At 45.4% G+C, this 22,943-nt stretch overlaps 1 protein-coding gene across 9 annotated transcripts in view; it reads left to right on the top strand.

Annotated features, from left to right (window-relative positions):
• The first annotated feature begins 7,434 nt into the window (after positions 1 to 7,434).
• GLIS1 (GLIS family zinc finger 1) overlaps positions 7,435 to 22,943 on the top strand; it is a 180,255-nt gene continuing 164,746 nt past the window's right edge. For 5 of the 9 annotated variants that reach the window (XM_085231385.1, XM_085231381.1, XM_085231382.1 and 2 more), the window contains exon 1: positions 7,589 to 7,936. In XM_085231385.1, coding sequence (XP_085087511.1) covers positions 7,729 to 7,936 — 208 coding nt within the window. In that variant the 5' untranslated portion in view covers positions 7,589 to 7,728. Of the gene's footprint in view, positions 7,937 to 8,070; positions 8,404 to 11,994; positions 12,045 to 13,214; positions 13,337 to 15,792; positions 15,816 to 15,916; positions 15,973 to 22,943 lie in introns of those variants that run through there. The other 4 variants (XM_085231384.1, XM_085231387.1, XM_085231391.1 and 1 more) reach the window with 4 other exon arrangements.

The following is a 22,943-nucleotide window of genomic DNA, read 5'->3' as shown; positions in this document are numbered from 1 at the left end:
TTCTTTAAAAGCTACAATTCTTAAGGAGCTGTAGTGCTTTTTTTTTTTTTAAGCCTTAAGTGAATCTTTAATAGTATCTTGTGCTCAAGATTGTGAGTGTACAAGAACATAAAGTGTTTGTTGAGTGCCCTCTGAAGGTGCAGTAACTGGCTTACAAACGGGTAACACCATATTTTAGTTCAGTGTTTGGGAATAATGTTATTCCTTTGGCAAGCTGTGCTGGTATTTCATCTCTTACACTTACATGCTACTTAGTGTAAAAATAATCACTGTGAAACTTCTGTGAGGTATGGGGAGTCTTTTGTGTTCATTTCTATATTCTGGGTAATGAGAAAAATTATAAGGTTGTTTTTTTTTTTTTTTTTTTTTTTTTTTTTTACAGTTTGTTTCTCTTTAACTGCAGTTAAACCTGTTCCCTCAAGCCTCATAATGTTTCTCATCTGTTTAATCATCTCTAGGCTGAGCTGCACCTTCTTACTGGATCGCATACTGCAGGCACAAGTGAAACTGATAGCATTTGCTTTGATTGCTCTTCTGGCAGCTTGGTGAACTACCTGCCTCTCCCAGCAGATTAACTATAGTCAAGAACATCTGAAATTATTTTCAAACAGCTGCAGAGAGGTGGGCAGTTGATGGTTCAGATCTGCTTGTCTGTTGTAATTGAGTAATAGAATGCTACAAATGAGTAATTGGAGACTTGAGTTCTTAAGCAGCCCCTTATATATCTGATCAAAACCCAATCCTGCTTCCTTTTCTGAGACATAACAGAAAACTGGGAGTGTACAAACACACCGATCCTATCCTTGAAACTACCATATGCCCCTGTATCTGAGGGAACTGTGCAGGACTTGCTTTCTCAACACACTTTGCCCATTTGGATGACTGTTTTGATGCCAATTGCTACTTAGGGCCTGGATGCACCCTTCAAATGAAGTGATTGTAATTCAGTCGCTGCTTACATTGAACAGAGGCTGTATTGTACGTACTACTCCTGGTATCTTCAGGCCTGAAGCAGGCCTCTTCCCACCCACTGGGAAACATTTTTGGCTCTTTGGTTGAGGCAGGCATCTCTGCAGATGTATCCAGCTGCAGCTGTGGAAGCATCAGCCTCTTGCACGTGATAAATAGGTACCAGCAAATTGATCAGCAAATCATGCAGCCTTGACTGCATGCTCACCAGACTTCCCCCAGCTTCTGAAATTGGCCATGTGCTCTTCCTGGGGAGGGCTTGATGCTTTCAGTGTGTGAGGAAGAGAATCCTGCTGTAAGCAGGGTGCCCTGGGAGCACCCTCAGCTTGGGTTAGGAGATGCTGTTTGTTGTGTGCAGTTCCCTTTCCTCAGGGTAAATGCTGGCAGCCTTTTGGGCTTTGCATGTTCAGGCAGGCTTCTGGTGATTGTATGGCTTCATCTGCTCACAACAAACATGGTCCAGTTGCTCCTATTTCCTCCTTTCTACAAAGATGTGATGGAAAGATGAGGGTCTGAGCAGGATCATCGCAAATGCTGCAGGTTGAGGCTGCCCCCCAGTACCTGTCTATATTCCTCCCCTATGGTCTGATATCTTACCTCAGCACTGGTGTTCACATATTTGTTATATAGACTAAATGTGCTTGGGTGCTGTGAAGGTACCTGGAGTGTGCTCTGTCAAGAGAGGTAGAGGGATGTTCCTATATCAGAATATTGCTCCCCCATGCTGCTCCTGTGGGATTGTAGGGATTTGCATCTGGTGGCAGACCAGCTTCAGACAAACCTATAGTATAAATAAGCTGTGCAGCTCCCTCGTGTCTGAGAAAACGGGCTGTAAGAGAGGGAATAAAACCTACACTGTGCTCTGATTCCAGGAAACAAAAAATGAATTGGGAAAGACCTCACCTTTCTGCCTTTGCAAAAAATAAAGCAAAAACTAACCCTCAGGACTACAGCAGAGCTAGTCAGACAGGAGCTAGTCTCTGAAGTGTACCATGAGATAAAAAACAAACTCAAGGGGGAACGGTTCCCTGGGTGGCCTGCTGGATATACTAACTGATTCTTCTGATAGGTGGTGATGGGATAGGAGTTCTCTCTTTATTTTTTTAATTTTAATCTCTGTGAAGTGTAAATCAGTTTCAGTGGTAGGATGAATTTCAGAGAAAGCTGTGGCCTGAACAGCATGTGTACATGTTTGTGCAATCATCAAAGGAGCTAAGTGCTGAGTGAATAGTGAATCCAGCTCCCTCCCCTGCCCAAAAAAAACCCGCACCAGCTTTGCCTTTTGCTTCTTGACTAACTGCTTTTGTATGTGAAATGGTTTGTCCTTTTCTTTATCACAGAGACACTGTGCAGCACTTCTGCTCTTCTCAGGCGGTCACTGTCTGTGAGATGTCCATGCTTCATTTGAGGCACCAAGAGTTGAGTTTAACAGATGGAGGTGGACATGCGCTCTACTCCTGAATAACCTGGAGTGAGGTGGTGGTGGAGGGAAGCGGCCATTGGCACGAGCTACGCTCCGAAACTGAAGGGATGCTTTTAGCTTGTGGACCTCTGTTGTGCAGTGGGGCTTAGTCTTACCCACCCTGTGTCACCTCGGACGACGATAACCAAGTCTTTGTTTGCAAATCAGTAGGCTGCAGGAGTGGTGGACACCACAAATGCCCCGGAGAAAACAAACAATTGTGTATTCTGTGCAGGCTTTGGCTGGTGCGCAGTAAACATATTCAATGTGTGGTCCAGACACATTGCCAGTAAAGAAAAGTCAGAAGTGACTAGCTGCCCATTCAGCAATCTCTATCTTCAGTGCATTGAATATATGGATCCCCAGGCAAAACGACAAAGCGACTGTGGGGCCACGTTCTAAGCCAGTGCTATAATTCACTTACAGGAGGCGTGAACTGAAGTTGTACCAGTAATTCTAGTTCTGGCATGTCCTAACTGCTGAGGATTGGATTTGGATTTTACAAGCTGAACGTTCTCAAGTTGTGCTGGCCTGCTTGTTTAGGACTTGAATTTATTTTATTGCCCGTCTTCCCGACGCATAACGTGAGAGATTGTTTATGGGCTGATGTGGAGGAATAATACCAATAGATGCTCGGGCCAGCTAATTGCAGGTGTAAACAACAATGTCCTGAATGGAAGCTAACTGAACCCTTATCTAGAAGTGTGTGGTTTTTGTTTTTTTTTCCTCTTTTTCTAGAAATCCTCTAGAATGACCTGCCAGTGAACTGGGAAGGCAAGAAGCAGGGAAAGATCTGTAGCGTTATGGTGGCTTTTGGAGATGCTGATCAATTCTTGCAGACTCTGCAAGACAAAGGTGGGCTCTAGCTTATTGTATGACTTTCCCAAATATGCTAGTTATTTAAATGAGACTTCTTTTTTCAAAGATGAGCTGCACTGATCTGAGGAACATCTTCTAACTACCAGAGCTATCAACAAATCTGTAAGTTATGAGGCAACAGCTGAGTACATCACTACATACCGTGTGGTCAGTTTGACCCTGCTGTCTTAATTTAAGAGGTCACTTTAAAACCACTATAAAGAAAAGCTTTGTGCTGCCTTAAAGGGATATGGGCAATCTCTAAGAAACGGGCATACTTGCAGAGACAATCCCTTTGGCTTGGTTTTTGTTTGGTTGTTTTTTTTACTATCTGTGGTGCAGTAAATTAAAACAAAAACAAGTCTGGACTTGGCATGCCTTTGTAAATAAAACGCTGTGTGTGAATCGACAGCTTGTTTGCAACCAGTTTATTTATAACAAAGTTTTTTATTTCTCCCACTAGAGAGGTTGTTTTGCTGTATATTAACAGAGTGCCTATGGTTGCCGAAGCAGTTAGACAAAAGGCCTCACAATTTCAGTTGCGTCCCTTTGAAAGAAAACAAGCAAAATTTAATTTTGTTCCCTATTGGAGTAGAAGCAGGGATTGCAGCACATGAACTAGTGATTAATACTTCAACTCTCATTGTTTGCACTGCACAGCTCACCTTACATTCAACTGTTCTGCTTCATTCCTCTCCTACCGCAGAAGAACTACTCAGGGAACCGGAGTTCTCAGCTTCTTGGGGTTTCTCCTTTCTGCAGCATGGCAGGGCAGTAATGCTGACTGTACTGTGGTGGTGCCCAGTTTCTGTGGCTAATACAATCCACTAGCTGCTTTTGGTGTGAGTGCCTTGTTTTTGACACCTGGTGATAGGAAACATGAGGGCAGGAAACTGTCTCATGGCTGCTTGGTGTTTCAGTGACAAGGACCCAGGTCAGCATGCTGGCTGTGGTCTGGCTTTTTCTTGGTTTACATGAGCTAAGATTTCAGTCCAGCTGGGGATAGAATTAGCTTTCTTTTTTCTCAGCCACCAAGTAGAAGTGAGTGGACAGATGGGCAAGTCTCGTTATTTATCACTTCTATCCTATTCATAACCTAGAGAGGAAATTCAGGCTAGCAGTTGTATTCCCTAGAAAGTTTTAGCCCAAATTGCAATCTTATATCTGACTAAAAATGAAACAAATCCTGAGGACAAGCTTCAGAGGCCAAGGAAGCCCCATTTGCCCTAACTGGAAGGTCTGCTTCAGTGATGAAGACTCATTAAGGAAGGGAAGAAGCAACTGGCACAGCTGTGATCTCTTGATAAGCTATGATCCATTACCACAGTCCTCAGCAATGAGGAATGAGAAACAAGGCTAAATATAGAGCAATCACCCGTGTCATTCTATGAAGAGGGAGGGTATTGATGTCATGGGGAACAGGCCAGTGACACATTTTTCACAAGGACACAGAGGGGAGACACCCCTCTAGCTCGTGGATGTAGTTGACAACACAGAGTGAATCAGTATTTGCTGCAGAGCTCATGCATTCAGCTAAGTCATGGTGACCCAGGGCATAAAGCAGTCTGACCAGTGACTGCACTTGTTTGGCCTTTGTTCCAGAACCAGAATATATGAAGCATCCTCTGATTCAGCAGGGGGAGAGAGGGAACTGCTTAACTCTTTCATAGGCACGGTGATTCAAGAGGCACTTGTTCTTTCCAGCCACATCTGCGGCATGTTGGAGGAGCCAAGTTGTTGCTTTGGAAGCACCTCGGGCATCCCACCTCTGCTGGGCACAGCTGGGTCTGGGGCAGGGTGTGCAGCCACCTCCTGCTTTGCCTGCTCGGGCCCAGGGATGGGCAGCCCTAGCTGGATGCCTGGATACAGCTGGGAATTTATTTAATTCCCCTTGAAAGCTGAGCAAGTAGCAGTGTGAGATTGTTTGAGTGCACAGGGCATCGTTTCCTGCGGTGCTTCATAGAATTGCAGGTACCTGCAGCTTGAGCTACAACATCTACATCTCCACGAGATAATCTGCAGTGGATAATCAGCTGGCTGTGGAGGGCCTTAGTGCGAGGTGCTGCCGAAGCTGGGAGCTGCGAGATGCTCTGCCCCCAGCCCATCCTCACCACCTACGGGGAAAAAAAGCCTTCTTTTCGCCCGGGTTATTGCTGGGCCAGTGGCGGCACCTGCCGGCGTTCTGCAGGATATTCAGGAGAAGGGTGAGAGCCAGGACCTGCACTTCGGATGAGCATGGCCTGAGGTAAGAAACCCAGAATTAGGCAGGTTAATGAGGTCAGAGGTGTTAAATGATGTTCCTTTTCACGTTTTTCAAAAAAGAAAATCCCTCTAGGAAGTGACACAATATATCCGGTGCTACCTGTTTTCTAGGAAAGAATCTCTAGCTATTCAGACAGTGCATATTGATGTGGTTGATTTGCACGGGCTGAAGCTGTGCTCAGGATCCAGCCAGACTCTAGGTTTTGCTTTGCTGGAAGCAGTGGATTACCCTGGTTACACTGCGTTCTGGAACAATATTTCCCTCAATAAATTTTATTGCCTCTTCACATGTAATTGAGGCTTAGGCAGTTACTGCAGTGTATTTCTGTCTTACACAATTATTGTTTCTGGTAGAACTGCCAGGTGATGTGAGCATTTCCAAACTGAAGAAGAAGAGCTGTTCCATATTTGAGGGCCTTACAAACTGATGGGACAGGGATGGATAAAGGTGAGCAAAGGACTTGGATGCAGAGCTGCTCTCTGCAGAGGGGTAACGTAGGCTGAAAGTTTTACTTTCTTCACAGGACGTAACTGCTGAAATTCAGTGTTGGTGTTGGCTGGTCGCTACTTTTGCTTCCTGTAGAGGTGGGAATTTTTCCCTTTTCATAATGTTGTGTTCCTGCACATTTATCCTGAGACCATTAAGCAGTTTTCAACTAAATTTGACAGAGAGCTGGTAAGTTTGGCAATTTCAGCAAAAAATAAAAAAAAACCCTACGAGGGAAGGCTGTCATGTTCCTCATTTGGTAGAACTCAGGGCTTCTGTGCAGAGCAGGAAAGGGGAGAGAGACTGTCTATGGGATTTCACTGGTACCACTGCTCTCAGAACGGCATGTTCTTCTCTATATCTCGTGTCTGGGGGGGGAGGGCTGCCTCCCTCACACCAAATGTACAACAACAGCCAGAGCGTCTGCCAAAAAAAAAAAGTCATGGCCTCCTCTCCCGACCATCCCTTTTCTTTATGGGGGGATAGCATGTGTTATTAAGGTAATAAACAAAACTGAGTGACGTGCACTGTGCGGTGTCTGTGTTCTAATTGCAGGGTGCTCCTCAGGAAGGGCACTGAGTGCTGCCACCTCCATAGCTGTCCTCGTGCTCCGTGTTCCGAGCTTTCCCTTAAGGCTGTGAACAGGAAAGGTTTCCAACCTGCTGCCCGGTTCCTCTCCCAGCAGCAGGGTTCGAACACCGTGAGCCGGCAGCGGGCTGTTGCATCTCGGAGCAAAGCTGCGCATCGCGGCTCAGCCTGCGCTTCTTTGGAACGAGGCCCAAGCTCATAAAGCCCGTTAGATTGCTTCCAGACCTGAGCCGGGCCGCGAGGAGCCAGAGCGAATGTCACCGCTCAGCGCGGCGTGCTCAGAGCGGGAGCGGGGCTGGAAGGTGATGCGGCACGGACGTACCTCGCTCCTCCCGCCGCCCGAGCGCTGCTCCTCGCCGACGCGCCGGAACCGGAGCGGGCTGCCCGGCCCCGCTCCTCTCCGCCGGCCCGGGCCCGCGGGCGGACCCCGCTCCTCGCTGTCAAAGCCCCGAGGGGCGGCCCCGGCGGCACAGCCCTCCCCCTGCCCGCCCCGACCGGCCCGAGCGAAGGGCCGGCCCCGCCGCCGCGCCGGGCTAATGGCCCGGGCCGCCTTCCTTCGGGCGGCCGGCGGGGCGGCGCGGCTGAGCCCATGAGCCCGGCGCGGCGGCGGCGGCAGGACGGGCCCGGGGGGCGGCCCCTCCCAGGTAGGAGCGCGGGGCGGCGCCCCCTCGTGCCGGTTCCCCCCCCCGGTGCGAGCGCACGCGCCGCGTTGCCGGGGCGGCCGCCGTTCGGGTGCCCCGCGGCGGCTTCGGGAAGCCGGGCGGCGTTGCCTGGGGACGGAGGGGGAGCGAACGCTCCGTGACGCGCGGCTTCTCCGCTTCTGCTCCTCCGAGCGGCGCGTGAGCGGCTGGGCGCGAGGCGGGGGCTGCAGCTCGCGCGGGGCCGCCTCGCGCCCCGGGTAACGGTACTGAACGGGCGTCGGCGGCGCGCGGGGCCGGGGCAGCGCCGAGGGAACGGAGCGGCTGACAGCGCGCGCGCGCGTGTTGGCGGGGCGGAAAGGCGGCGGCGGTGCTTCGAGGTGACCGATAAATGCCGGAGAGCGCCTCGGAAGGAGCCGCGAGGGATTCGTCCCGGCGCCGCTAAAGCTCTCCCGAATCCTCCGATGTCCTTTAAAGTAACGGGCGGCGACGGCGGCGAGCGCCCGGAGCCGCGGCGCGGCCCCGCTGAGATGTCCGCGCCTCTGCTGGACTTCGGCCCCAAGCGGCCCAGCATCTTCGAGCGGGTCCCGGCGCTGCCCCGGGCTCAGGAGCTGCGGTGCGGCCGCGGCGCCAAGGACTGCGTGCAGCAGCAGCGGCTGCAGAGCGGGAGGGGTGAGTGAGCAGCGCGCGGCATCGCGAGCACCGCCGGCACCGCCACACGGCCGGGCCGCGCCCCGCTCCTGCTCGGCGGCCTCGCTACGGTTGCTTGGATTTGTAGTTTGCGTTGCAAGGAGGTGTTGCGAGCGCCGGGTTCGGGCGGGGGATCCTCAGAGCGCGGATTCCCGGTGCCCGCCCGGCAGGGCAGGCGCTGCTGCTTGGCGATGCGAGGCGCTGCTCCGCGCGTGGGAAAGCGGCGCTGGGAGAAGTTAGGAATTGGCCGCTAAAGGCTTCTGACCTTTCGAGCCGGGTCCTGTTCACTGAGCTAGAATTTGTTAATCGAGATTTACTTTTAAAGAAGCCCTCTGAGGAGTGGCTGAGGGTTCGGAGGAAATTCAGGCATTCCTTCACGCTACGAAGCCGCTTGCAGAGACATATGTGCACCTAAAGTTGTTAACACTGAGGCGGTGTTTTCTGTTGAGGTAATTCTTGTTTTTGCCCTCTCGTCCCTGTCCCACTCTTCATTTCAGAGGTGCGTATGCTGTTACCTGCCGGGTTAAGGCAGTTCTCGCCAGCATTTTTTCAGTGGAACCCTTTATTTCCGTTCTTCTGAAAGCTTCAGCAGGCTGGGCTCCCTGGGATGAGTGCATTCTCCTTTGTGAGCTTGTTACCTGGGGTGATGGAACCCCGCATTGTGTCAGTGAGCACCTCGCTCTGCACCAGCTCTGTCCTGCAGGCTGTGGGATTTGTGTTTGTTCATCTCCACTGAATACAGAGCGGAGCAGCAGGTTATAAATCACCTTTTCCTTATTTTGTTTGTTACCACAGCAGTTCTCCCTTTTTGATTAAAAAAAAACCAACAAAAAAAAGGTTTGTTACTGTTTGGCGAGGATGAAATGGGGGACTGTTACACAGAACGGGGTTTGGAGGAGGAGATATGGAAGGAAGGAGGATTTGCAGAGTGTGAAGGGGCAGCTCAGAGCTCTGCTGCTGCTGTGCTGCCCCTTCACGCTCTTCACACGCCAGTAGAAAGAAGTCAGGAGATGTGCAGGACCCTTTGGGTCCCAGAAGGAAGGCTTTGGCTGCTTACCCATTGCCTTGTTGAGTTATCCTCCCCAGACAGACTGTGCAATCATTTTGGTTCTTTGTTTATTTGTTTGTTTTCTTCCGAGCTACCGACTCCTCTTTTTGTTCCTCTTGTGGCTGCTGTAGAGGGTGAGCACATAGAGGGGGGATGAAGAAAAATATAATTTCCTCTCACTTGGAACCTCATTGGTACTGGTGGAGGTGGGTACTGGCTGAACGATGCAAATTTGTCTTTCCTGTCTGATCAATTCCCCCTTTTGTGTCTCTGGGGGAAAAAAAAAAAAAAAAGCCCTTACGTTTTGTTGCTGGTTTTTCTTTAATTCATTTTCTGTCCAGGGTGTTACCTTGTGGTTGCCTTGGCATATGGGTGGCTTGACTCATGGGAGTAAGTAGGAGGTATCCATGAACAGGATTGGGCTCACTTACTGAGCGTGACGATTTGATGGATAACGTTGGATTTTTCCAAAGACGACTGTGCTGTTTGTTTGGCTTTTTTTTTTTCCCCTCTCCTTCTCAGAAGATATTTTAAGGGGAAGCTATAAAGTTTAAAGCTAAATGCTGATCCCAAATGTGTGGGCTGTGCAGCTCCTTCTGAGCTGTACTGCATCAGCAAGTGCCTTCGTGTCACTTGGGCATTTTGTAGCCCTCGCACCGAATGCTGAGAGCTGCTGGCCTCTGCTCAGCACCCCGTGCTTCTGAGCCAAGCGTGCAGCAGTCAGTGCCACCGCAATAGCTGAACTCACTCAATTACTCACCGTGATCTAACTGTAAAGTCAGAGCTGTGTGTATCCAGAGGGAACTGTGCGGCCCGATGGAAGGGCCGCTCATCTTCCAAGGAGTGCTGTAAACTGTCTCCTGCCACCAGAGAAAGTAAAGAGGAAGAGCAAGGATAGCTGTATGTGGATGTCATATAACAAGATATTGCTAAGGAGTGAGAATGAAGGAAGCGTTTGAATTTATCCCAGTAAAGGTTCTGAGGAGGAAGCTGATGACAGCTTGATTTCAGACCATCACACTGTGCATGTTCTGCTCTCCAGCCCGAGTACCGCGTGCCCACTAATTCCTCCTGCAGTCTGGGTTAGATTACAGCGTGTGCCTCCTGCTTTTCTTTATCCGCAGCTGAAGGCTGCAAGTAGGGAAAGGATCCTCTTTTTGCGGGAGCAAAAGCCATTCTTATATTTGCCTATAATTATTTTTTTTCCTAAACGTGCCTTTAATTTTTATTTTTTTTTAATTTTCAAAAAGAAATGAATCAAAATGGTACGCTGCCATATTAATAACGTCAGCAGCTTTGAAGTAATCACAATGGGGAAAAAGCATCCTGCTCTTGTGGTGTCTCTTTAGTGTTAACTCCACTGCTTCACACTGTTTAGGACAGAGCCTGCAAAACACTTCTGTGCCTGAGCAAGTCCTCTTACACGAGCAGCCAAAGAAGAACTTGAGGGAACGGTGGTGTGGATTACTTCTGGGAATCAGATCGTTTGGTTCTGAGCTTTGTAGGATCGAGCTGTTGTTTGTTTACCACAGATATCGGTGGTTTGGAACTGTACTTCGTATTTTGTTCTGTTGGGGAGCTGTTTATTTTAAACACCCGGCCTCCCCCTTCTGGTGTGGTTGGCTGTGATGCACACCAGGCTCTTCTTGGCCCTCCATCCCTGCGTGTTACGAGGCAGAGCGTTTGCACCCAGACAGTGCATCTCAGAGGAGTTTGTGGTCTGCTCAGCACCGAGTAATTGTACCAGAAGGTATGAAGTGTATTTTATAGTGGTTTTTTTTTTTTTTCCGTGGTTCTGGTGTTGTTTTGTTGAATCTGGAATATTACCGTTCTGAAAGTAACAAAGAACAGAACAATTATTGTCAATAGGAAAGAAGCTTTTTGCAAAGAACTTCTGGTGACAAAGGAGCAATCTATAAAGATGTCAGATCTCTCATTTTCTTTTAATGACATTGATTACGGTTGTTACCAGGAAACACTTCTCCTTTTCATTCTTTTCCAGCTTCGTTCCGTGTATCCAATTCATGACTCAGTAGAAATGACGAGATTTACCCTGTTAGTTGTGCCACTGGGAAATGAGCCAAATGGCCCAGACCTTTGCAGTAATCACTTCAGATATTAACTTTCAGCAGGCAAAACAATAAGCTGTTCGAATTGCAGTAGCTCGATGTTTCCTTGTTGGGAGTATTCATTATTCAGACAAGGAGAAAGCTTTCTTTTCTTTTTTAAACGCGGTTGCTTTTGGCAAGCGTACAACCAATGTATTGAAATGTATTAATTTTCTTCTGCTTTTGAAAAGGTGAGTCGAAATTTGTCATTTCAACCTCCTGTGACTGTTCCCCTGGTTAGCAGGACAGTCCTCGCCTCAGCAGCAGCTCAGGCTGTTTGGATCTTAAGCAGAAGCACATGTTTGGGGTCTGTGAGTTACGAGGTGCACTGCCTGCTCCTCAGCCCATGCTGCCGTTTGTGTTCCTTCTTGTCCGTGTTCACCTGAATTATCCCACTGAAGCAAATGCCTGAGCAAAAGCCTGGTGCAGTTAGAGGCTGGCCTGATGGGAGTTGGGGAGCGGGCTGACCGGTGTGGGGACCTCTAAACTTCCCATGTTTTACACGGAGCTGTAGCAATACGTTTTTTTTCTTTTTGCTGTAGTTCACTTAAAAGCCTGCTTGTTGTGTTATGCCTTTGAATTCTCCTCTACAGAAGTGAATTTTGAGGTTTACTCGAATTAAGCTTGCAGTTCCACATTTCCTTTTTATTTTAATTCACGAAGTGTGATCTTTTCTTCATTCCCCTGTTTTGCAGGGTGAGAAAGGACAGGAAGTCAGGTTGGAGAATGCATACATGAAGTCATTTGGGATAACTTGTGTCTGTCCCCTTCTCTGTGAAAGTGGCCAAAACGCTACTCGTGTTGAATAGGAAAATAACTTCTGGTCACTCACTGCTGGTGGAAGTTCTTCCAGTGGTTTGTGTTACAGAACCAGTCACGGAATTGAAGGTGACCCTTTCATGGATTTCAATGGAGAGGAATTTAGCTGTACCCGGTAATTAAAATCTTGCCATTTAGGGATTGCTAGTGGATATTTAGTGAACACAAACCAGATGATCTAGAATTGTCATATAAAGCCATTCAGTGCTTGCAAAGAGGGAGACAGGAATTGTATCTATCTTAATATGACATGGAATTAGCAAATAATGCCAGATTACAGGAAATGAGTCTAATCTGTGGAAGAGATTTTGTAACTTCTGGAGTTTTTCTTGAAATAGAAGTAAATAAGAGATTAGTTGGCTTTAAAGTGCTGTATTAATTCATGGAATGAAAACGCTGTTCTTATATACTCCGTTCAAAGGGATGAGAAGAAAAAGATCTTTTCCTTCTTTTATAATAAGAAAAAGCTTTAGGCCTCAGTCTTGCAAATACTTACATGTGGGCATTGCGGTGTTCCTGTCAGTAATTTCATCAGCTGCAGATGCTGGGAACTCAGAGTTCTGAATAACCCACTCAGTGCTATGTGAGCGATTAGCAGTGTGCTGGAGCTCATCCCTGAAAGCACGTGAGCTGTTGAAGCGTGCACTGAGGGGTTTTAGTGGATTTGAAGGTATATTCTGGAGGTGCTGGGAGATTCTGTGTAGTAAAGCTGCTGAATGTAAAGTGAGTGCCTTCTGGGAGATGGCACTTCCTTATGGCAACAAAGTTGTATTTCACTTTCAGTGCGCAGAGATGCTCAGTAGGTTGAGGAGGAGGGACAGTGTTACACGAAGTGATTAAAATCACCAGGAGTCTTGCCACCAGCTTCAGCTGGGTCAGGGCTTCAACCCTAATATTACAGAAGTCCTTTATCCTGTGTACGGGGTAAAGCTTGTAGAACAAATAACTAGCTTGTATTAAATCCATCTGTAAGCCACAAAGGAGAATAACGTGTGGACTGTGTACGGAGAGAGATTGGGATTTACTGGGACTATAATTTCTTTATTGCCGTTTTTCCAGCCATGCAAACCTCTGCTGTGTAGTGATTTTAGAGCGGTTGGAGACCTTGGTGGCAGGGTAGCTGGGGAGGGAATATAGCTGTAAACTGCTCCATTTTGTACTGCAGGTTTCTGTCATTGTGTGTCAACGGGTTTGAACAAGGCGTGCAATCTAGTAATTATTTCAAAGTGCTTGAGAACTGCTTTTAATAGAGTGTTGTTTTTCTTTGCTTTTTTTTTTTTCTCAGCCACCACGCGTTGTTTCCCAGCACACTGATGCGACTCAAAGAATACAGGGTTCCAAAGCAAGGGCAGTGCTTGCTGTGGTACGGCGTAATCCGGCCCTGCAAATGTGCAAACAATAGCAAAAGTACGTGTTTCTGAATATGGCACAGCTGTTATCTCCTCCCGAGAGCAAGGAGCGTTACAGTGACATAGACAGAACGACCAGTTAAAACCACTCACGCTGTTTTATTGCATTCAAATGGGGCATGTAAAAAAGCAAGGGCCGGTTCTTCCATTCAGATAAGTATCAGTTCAGGCCACCGCTGTACTGCCTTTCTGTGCAGGCTTCGAAGAATAGAGGCAAAGAATTCCCTTTGCCTTCCCCTCCACTCGCACTGCTGGCACCGTGCTGTGGGGTCTCGGTCGGAACCTGAAGCTTTCTGTTCTCAGATCTGTGCTTTCCTACTAACCTGGAACGAGGACTTTTTTTTTTTTTTAATTACGCTCATTAGTTTTGATGGATTAAATGATTGCTAATAATTAAAACTTTTTGTAGAGAGTAGACTGCCTGGAAAATAGAAGAAACGTTTCCAGAGCTGCAGTAGGAAATAGATGCGAATTCTGAAGCTGTGTGATTTAGGTTGTTTTAAGGTTTTGCTCATTTAGGGTTTACAAGGGTGACCTCAGTCAAATTGTCCCTCTCCTTCCCCAGCTTCTCTTTTCTCAAACCATTTGCATTAGTTCTGACTTTTCCACCATTATGTCTGAATGTAGATGTGGGTATTTTGCATAGTGGGTTGGTAAGAAGCACTGTAATTGAATCTACCTGATCACATTTATTCTAGGGGTTAAACAAACACAAAGCATCTTGAACTGCATGTAATTCTGGCATTTATGTACAATAAGAGGAGGGCTTTGTGAGTGCTGTAGAGTTGTCAGTCTTTTAGAATGAGAGGAAAGCAAATACATTCTTATGTGAGTTTTGTGGTTTTTTCTTTCTTTTTTTTTTTTTTTTTCATATTTTGCCAGAAGGAAAAATGACACGAAGGCGACATCACCAAAAACTGTAAAACTAACTTCTTCATACAGATCCCCATTGTTGTTTTAAGTGCTTAAGGGGCTGCCTGTTTGGTTTATTTTGGAACTTGCTGAACTATATGAAGTGTTTCTCCAGGGGCCTGGTATTTTAATACCTTGTAGAAGGTTGTATAACAGTAGATGATGTATTTTGCCTGCCTTCCTATACTGTAAATAAATTACATGTGCTGGCTTGGGAGAGAGTATCTGAGGTGTAAATCAAAGACTAATATAAGAGGGGAAAAAAGAATTAAGTGATGTTTTGTGGTTGATCAGTTTGTTTCTAAGACACAAGAACAATATTGCGTTAGCACGAGGAGCTTTCTGAGAAGAGGTGGAGGGTCTAGGATTATTTAAAATAAGTGCTCTGATTCATTGCTTTCTCACAGTGTGCTGTGGTTAAGTCACTTGAATGCTCAAGTCAACAATCCTCTGGGCAAAGAAAGATAATATAATTTTAAGCATATCGTAAAATTGAAATTTGATAGCTTCCAGTCTATAATCCTATCTAAGACTTGGTTGTAATAAGAGGAAAATGCAGATGCTTGTGTCGGGTTTGGAGCATAGTCTTTTGTGAGTTTAAAGAATCGCAAATGTGCTTCAAACAAGCAACAAAATATTTTATTAAGATGAATGTTTTGCTAAAGACTACATGCTTAATGCAATCCCCATTCCTTCATAATAAGTTTAAATATTAATTCTTTGGAATGCTAGATGCCTAAAGCTAGATAGAAATGCCATGCAGTTTCAGATATCTAGGAGTGGGCTTGTGAAACAGGATATTTAACTGGGAGAGATGAGTAGCACATTGCAGAGTTATTAGGGCAGAACAACAACACAAGAGGATGGCTTAAAAAAAGTTATGTTTTCTGCTCGTGAGGCTTAGGTACTTTAGACTTGTTTGTTTGAAATACAAGAGTAGATTTGCTACGTATGTAGGCTCTAGATTGTCTTTTTTATTATTATTTTGCTTAAGTTCTTCTTATCCGACTGCCCTTCTCTGAAGCAGCTGGCTTTGATTTAACCTGAATCCTTCACTGAGAGCAAATGATCAGTCTCTTACGACGACTGCATGTTGTGCTCTTTGCTGGAGCATCTCCGTAGTGGTGATTGCCTAAGAGAGAAAAGAGGCCCGGGAAGGCATTTGAGGAAAGCAGCAGTTTGTGTTCAGAAGAACTCATTTCACCCCAAAACGGATCTCTTGACTTGTTGTTCCTTATGTAAGTCCTGTCTACCTCCCAGCTCCCCTCTGTGCTGGGCAGAGAAAGGAGAATTAAAGTGAAAACAGATAGAAAAAGGCGATTTCTGTTTTATTCCCCACTATTTTCCAGAAAGGATTTAGCGTGAAGTTTCATAACTCCTGCTTTGCTCTGCTGCTTCTGCTGAAATTGCAGTGAGCTGTAGCACTGACGTTGGGAGGAGGTGAGAACTGAATGTTTTTTGAAAATCCATGCTCTTTTCAGGCACGGAAGAGAAAGTCCAAGTGTTAAATCTGCTCCCAGAGGGGGAAGTGCAAGCAGGAGCAGCCCAGTAGCTCAGATGCCAAGGTCAGGCGGTCAGCACAGTACATTCATACTTAATTCTCCTTCCTGTTCAGGACCTCGTATAGATCTAAAGTTGGTGTGATCTGCTCTCTTTCATGAAACAGGAAAAGAACTGGTGAAGAGAGAGAACAAAGATTGTGCCAGCAGCCGACGTGGCCAAGTACGTAAATATTTGGGATGGGAGAGTTAGGGTGCTTGGACTCTACTCTAAATTGTGTCATTTACTTGTATTGTTTTGGGGCAAGTTGGTTTATTATTCAGGACATTTCTTCATCAAGAATGTAATAGAATACAGAGTGGAGAAACACAAGCTAGTTCTGGATCCAGAAATGGTACCGTTGTTTCGGCACACCAGCAGGGTCAGCTTAATTGCCTGTGCTGTGTGGCAGACTTTGTTGGTTCACCTGCAATGCTCAGGTGATGTGGCTGCGCTCCATTTCAGATCTGGTCTGGCATTCTCTGCTGTGCTGCAGTGCGTGGTTCTATCAGCCTGGGGTGGCATTTATTTGAGCATGAGCGCTCCTCCTTTACGTGGTGTGCATGTGGGCCAGATCTCTTCTTGCTACCTGCCACATGTCCTTATTGGTAAGTCTGCTTCGCTATGAGGAGTGAAACATGTGGAATGCCTGTTTGTTATCTTTGGGAGAGGAAGGTTTTTAACGGAACGTTTCAGTAGGGCTTCTTGCTGCTTGGCATCTGCTTTACACCGCCAGTTGCAGGAGAGTTTACCGAAGAGCAAATTCTTCCATTTATTTTAGTACCTGAAATGCTGAGATGAAGGAAAGGAGGTTACATTGAGACCTATGTTAAGGGATCTGTGTTACAAATAAGCTGTTGGGAAGAAAATCTTCTCCCTGGTCTGCTGGAAGAAGAGACTTTTGGGTTGCCTCTGTGTACCAGAAGAAGAGAAAATGTTCTGGCAGCGGTTGAGGAGGCAGGGAGCGCCGACGGATGGTGTGCCTATGGGCTTTGATGTGCAGGAGCTGCTACAAGGAGCTCATCTCTCCAGCTGAACAGACTTTGTGCGCAGCTGAGACTATCTCCCGAGACTTGAAGAGGAAAAGGCAACGCTACGTAATTCTTCTTTTCTGGATCTCTGATTGCCATAATGTTCAGTTTCCTTAAAGTCCTCAGAGCTGGTTTACATTCAGCTGAAGCTGAGTTGGCCTGATTCTGCTAGCCTAAGACCTGAAACAACACCATTTTAATCCAAGAGCAGATAAAAAGGGCGCAGACTTGAGCTGTGGAGGGCTAAGGCACAAAATTTGTCTTTTAGGCATGGACTCAGTACACTTGACAAAAGAAAAAAATATCTCAAGTTTTTAATTTGAGGAGTTTTACTTGTTTTATTTTTCCTTTTGCTAACTTATCACAAATTGGCTAATATTGTTTTTCTTTGAGTTCTTGAGCTCTTGGCTAAGGTTTGTTGACTTATGTTTTCACAGGAGTAAGCTGCAGGCTGCGTGTGAATAGTTCTTTTTTTCGAAACAAGGATGCTGCATTTCAGCATCTCTGAATGAGTACGCAGGAAATTTAAGAGATGTTTACCCCTAGAGCCCACTTGCTCTTTCTCAGCTCTTGAAAACTTACTCATTCTCCTGGCCTCCTGACCTCTGTCTTCGACTTTGTGCAGGTTTTCTGATGGTTTATTTTAAATCTATATAAAGGGACGTAACTTATTTGAATTGTGGGCTAAACACATGGAAATATGGCAACTGATGTAAATAGCTTTTGGTCTGCTGAATGTGTAAATATTCAAAATCTGTGAGGGTGATTTGGCTAGCTTTTACTGGAAATATTCATATGAGATCTCCTTTCTCTTACTGCATCCCGTCAGAAACTGTTGGGCACAAATTACTGGCAGGAATACTCAGAGCACTTTGTCAAAGTTCGTTTTTATGCCTGTTTGCTTATAAGTTTGCCACTTCCACAAATACTTTTACAAGTGTGTATATTTTGCTACATTAGTCATAGAAAGCAGATATGAAGGGGGCCAAAAGCTAGAAAGTGAGAGCAGACCATTGGAATGTCTAATCGTGAATTGTGTTTTGAGACCTAATGCATGATGGCATTGGCTACAAATGCAGTTTATTTGGCAAGTTTGGGTTAAAACCCTAGCGTTTTGCAGAGGCTTGATGCTTCAGTGGTGTCTAGGTTAACTTTCTTAAAATGGGACTAACCTGCTTTCAGGAAGTTTTCTTGCCAAGAATCAGTGTTAATGTGAACAATAGTGTCTTTATGAGCTGCTGGAGAAGTTGCTGGGAGACATGAAAATTAAGAATGGTAAACATTAGAGGTGATAAAGATGCTTTACGCATGGGATGGATGTTGCAGCAGCAAGCAGTCACTCTGAAGTGGCAGGAAGACAGTTTCAGTGCCTAGAGATAATATGGGAGTTGAGAGGAAACTGAAAAATAGTCTCATCTTGTAACCAACTGGAATTTGGACAAAAAGAAATTATTGTACTGACTGCCACTAGAGAAAACAATCCAAGGCTTGGATATGGATTCCAGCGTGAAGGCTCTTGACTATAGAATTTGCTGAGCAACCTGGATTTAAAATACAAGCTAGATGTTATTTCTAAGGACCATCTAAACTTGGAGTCCGCTGATTTATAGGTCAGGGTTCTACTTGGTGTGCGTGGTGATCACACCAGTCTTGTTCTGCTGCTGTGGGAGAGAATGTTGTTACTGTATTCTTTCCAAACCTGAGTGTGGCAGAAGGTTTTCCACATTGGTACTAAATGCTTTGTGAAATGCACATGGGATTCAGTGCCTTCTGTCTCTTCAGTGTTGGTTTATTCTTCCACGGGGATTATTTGGGCTGGACGCTAAGAAAAATGTTAGCTATGAGTCTATTCGCCTCTTGACGTGTGTTGCTGAGCAGGCCACAAGATGTTTGTAACTGGAAATTTTAAAGACAGGCTGAATGGAAATCCTGCTATGGGATGTAACTCTTGGTGCCCTACTGTCTTTTCTGTGACATTCATTCCTGCACTGAACTGTATGGGTGCAGTAAAGAGCTACAAGGGAGCTAGAGGCTGCTGTTGTCTCTGACTTAGAGAACAAAGTTCAGACCTTCCCTTACTAGTGTTTCTGGGTGCTTGTTTATCATGAAAACGCAGGGAAGGCATGCAGTGAAAAATAGGCTAAGTGAAGGGCTCTATAAGAGCAGCTGGGAGAGCCAGTGGTGGGACAGCTGGGCATGGAAAATGATTGATTTTTATGTGCAAAGCAGTTGTGAAATGTTCTGTGGCATTTTGGGGACATGCCATTGCTAACTAACACACGATTGCCTATTGGGAATAGAAAATGCCAGCCATTGTTCTGTAGAAGGAAATAGCCTTATTGATACTGAATTAGGCTCGGATTGAATTATTATTATTCATTCGTAGTACACCCTGTTTTCCAAATATAAAAACGAACTGTCCATACTGAAATCCTCCAGCACTTTCAGTTGCTAAGTCAGATCTCATGTCCAGGTGGAGTTTGGACTGCTTTGAACTGAGGTGAATTGTGACAGGAACCTACATTAACAAGGTAGCCTTTTTGCTGCTTAAAAGAATCCTTCTCATCAGGTTTGTTCCTGTGCTATAGTGAGGCTGGCAGAGGCAAATGTGGTGATGGATTAGACTTCAGCTTATGGGAGACGTCTTGAATTGTCACATGCAGTGCTGATAGAAAAGAAATAGCTGCATAGAAAATAATATGTGCTCTGCTGAATCCTTTAAGAAGTGAATTATCTGTAGAAATTGAGATGCATACAAAACAACTATCAGTGACAGTATTTTGTACACAACTCTGAGTTTTGTTCCTGATGTTGTCTAATATTTCTGCTGAAATCCTCACAGAAAATAGAGAACCCCTGCCAGTAAAATTTGTCTGTTGATTCAGATTAAGGAAAAAATAAATAAAAATTAGGATGTGGCTATCATGCAACAGGGATTTCTTAAGCAAGGATAAGGAAATAGGAAACTGGGTGATGGATATTTTCATACAAACACATGAGGCTATTCCTTGCAATGAAGAATATGAACAGTTTTTACAGATAGAATGCTGTATGTCCTGGCAAGCAGTGATACTGAAAAGGATTGGGATGTCATAGGTCTGGGAAAATATGTATCACCTCATAGCCCATTAAAAATATTATTAAAAAGCATAGGCAATTGGTGTTACCTTTCTATAAAGCATCATTTTGGCTGCAGGAAGAAAGGTTAATGATCATACTTTCTTAAATGGCTTTGAAAATCAGAGCTTTGGAGAAGAACTGGAAGGTGGTAACCCACATGTGGTACTGGTGGGTTAATGGCACAAGAGGCAATCTGGTCAGCTCCGGAGATGTACCAGAGTGGAAAAGTCAGTGACACTTGAGGGATCTTTTGGGTGCAGATAAATGCAGAAAAAGACCGAAGCCAAAGATCAAACTAGTAGGAAGACCTTTGGTTTTGACTGCAAGGATATTAAACCTGGCACCTGGCTTTGCAAAGGATGTGATAAATTCATTGGCACTTGGAAGTGTCTCCCTTTAGATGTTCCTGTGGAAGAAACAGTACATTTAAATCGTGAACAATGGTATTCAATAGATAGCACTAAAACAAGCTGGACCATCCCATTGGCTTTCACTTGAAATCTGTAAAAGAGCAGGTCTCAGGTCATCTCATGCTGCCAGACTTCTCTTGCTTCAGGTGCCTTCTGCACTGCACTCCTCATTGCACCGTGAAGTTGGATGTGTGTCCTCAGTCGGGGTTTCATGAGGAAGAGTGGGGGCAGGAGGAGCATCACTGCACCAGAGTCGCATTGACAGAAATCACAGTAAGGCAATCTCTAGCGACTGCTGCTTCCTACAAACCCACCCTTTCTTTCTTCCTGTTACGTCTCTCTTCAGCAAACAGCACCACTCCTCCTTGACTAGACGAGGCTCTATTCAGAGATGTTGTGATGGAACCAATGGTCTCCTAGGACCTGGGCAGAGACCAACTCAAACCAAGTGCCATGTTTAAAACCTGGACAGTAGGAAAATGGTAACAGCTGTGTTCTTCCTTCTCTTAGCAGGCACTGATGATTTCTGACATTAATGTCTTCCCTTTCTTTGCTTTCTGAAATGAAAACAAAGCCCTCCTTCCTAGCATAGCGATGGTGACATACTAACACGGTTATTACAGCGAACGTTGTGGCCCTCTCTGGTCGCGATGTTTTCTTTCTGTGGGGAGACTGAAATACTAACTCACAAATAATGTCTTTAGAAGTCATATTAGTCACACATTTTTAAGACATTCCAAAATCATACCAACCTCCTTCTGAGCTTGTCTGTTGCTACCAATGATTCAAAGTTTTGAAAACTCTCCTTTAGTTTTGATTTACATTTTGGTCTTGGGCACTTGTTATTTCTGGCAAATGTCAGTTCAGTTTCATTAAAGAAAAATCTGTTTTACAGCCACGCTGCTCAGATCTGCTGCGCTTCTAATAATTGATGGCTGGTTTCCTTATTTCCTGCATTGTAGAAAAATAAGGACCTTGTTAGACCTAAACAAGCCTGCATAAAGTCACAGTGTGAAATATCAGGTTGGGGGTGAGCAGAGCAGCTGCGGGCAGGTTTTACAACTTTGGGCCACAGTTGATCGAAGCAGCCAAGGGAAACTGAGATATACCCACGTGACTGAAATTCGGTCGGGTTCTTTGGCTACCTGGCCTGAGGTTTATATTTGTAGCACCTTCCTCCTCTGTCAGAGCCTGGGCCAGACACAGGCCTTTGTCTGTATACGTACTTAAGGCTCTGCGCACCCTGCGGTGTGGACGCCGTGCCCATTGCTTGCCATGCCACTGTGGGGCACGTCTATTTCCAATGCTGGCTGTCTTATTCCAGCAGCCCACAACAGGGTGAGTGTGTGCTTTGGAAGAAAACAGCTGCCATGTGGTGGGGATGAAAAATCAAGAGCAAACACTTTCAGAATTTCTGCAAGTGGGCAAATTAATTTCAATCTCAACTGTCATCACAAGGGCCTTTTTAATTCCCTTTTCCTTTGGGTGGTATCTTTGATTTATATTTCTGAATGAGGCAAGTGATCACCCTTTGGTGCCCATTAGACTTGTTCAATTTAGTTTCTTTATAAATTACAGAATCCCACCATTCTCTCAGTTGTTGTTGTAGACAGGTTTCTTGGGTTTAGAGTTTAGGGGGTTTTGGGTTGTTTTTATTTTTTTTATTTATTTGGTTTAGTGAAACTTAGCAATGCCTAAGTTAATTGAAAACAACCTGTAAGTCTAAATGAGGGCTTAATTACTATCATGTATTTTTCCACAGTGCAACAGCTGTCGGATGCCTCCTACCATATTACCATTCCATAAGCTTGGCAGTAGATCCTACCTTAGGGATACATTAAGCTAAGTGGCTCCTAGGAAGCCCAGCAGGGACACCTGAAAAATATCATAAAAGTTTTTTTTTTCTTCTCCTTTTTCTTTTTCCTTCTCATACACTTACGGAAGCCCTGTTCATTTTCTTTGAGAACTGGATGACTGTTTTCAGGCAAGACAAGAAGACAGCTGTCTGATAAGTTTCCTAGGCCTTCCTCTGAAGGACTTGCTTCTCAGAGGATGTGCTGAAGAGTTTATAGAAACTGTAGAACCTCTGAAGAATCAAGCCTTGAAGTTTGCTCTAATAGCAGTCTGATCCAGAGGGGAATGCAGGCACCTTGGTCCCATTGACGTCAGTGGAAATTCAGTGCTTAAATACCTCTCTGGATCTGGCGCTTAGTATTCTGATGCTGAATGTTAATAGTTCTTGCTTTCTGTGGGTCTCCTCTTATGGTATCTTTTGTGAGTGGTGCAATAGTATTAATTTTGAATTCTTCCCATTGTGAATTCCAGCACACGGTGCAGACAACTGCCTAGAAAGTTATGCTATGTAATAATCTGTTCCAATACAAGCTGAAGCCTCCTAGGCAAGGAGTGAGGTGGGAAAGCGACTGAGGTTCATTGCCTTTTTGTTAAAGGTTACAGAGGAAGGATGGGGCTGACATTCAAGCGATGAGACTTCATTGACAGGGGTAACTGCAGTAACATACTTGTTTGTTTGGGTGAAAGTCCAGGGAAAAGTGAGAGATTTTTTGTTGGCATTTCTCCCACTCAGTACTGA

The sequence above is a fragment of the Meleagris gallopavo genome, chromosome 10, assembly GCF_905368555.1.
Source record: "Meleagris gallopavo chromosome 10, MGAL_WU_HG_1.1, whole genome shotgun sequence".
NCBI lineage: Eukaryota > Metazoa > Chordata > Aves > Galliformes > Phasianidae > Meleagris > Meleagris gallopavo.
The sequence above is the reverse complement of the archived record's forward strand: the minus strand, read 5'-3'. Positions and strand labels throughout refer to the sequence as shown.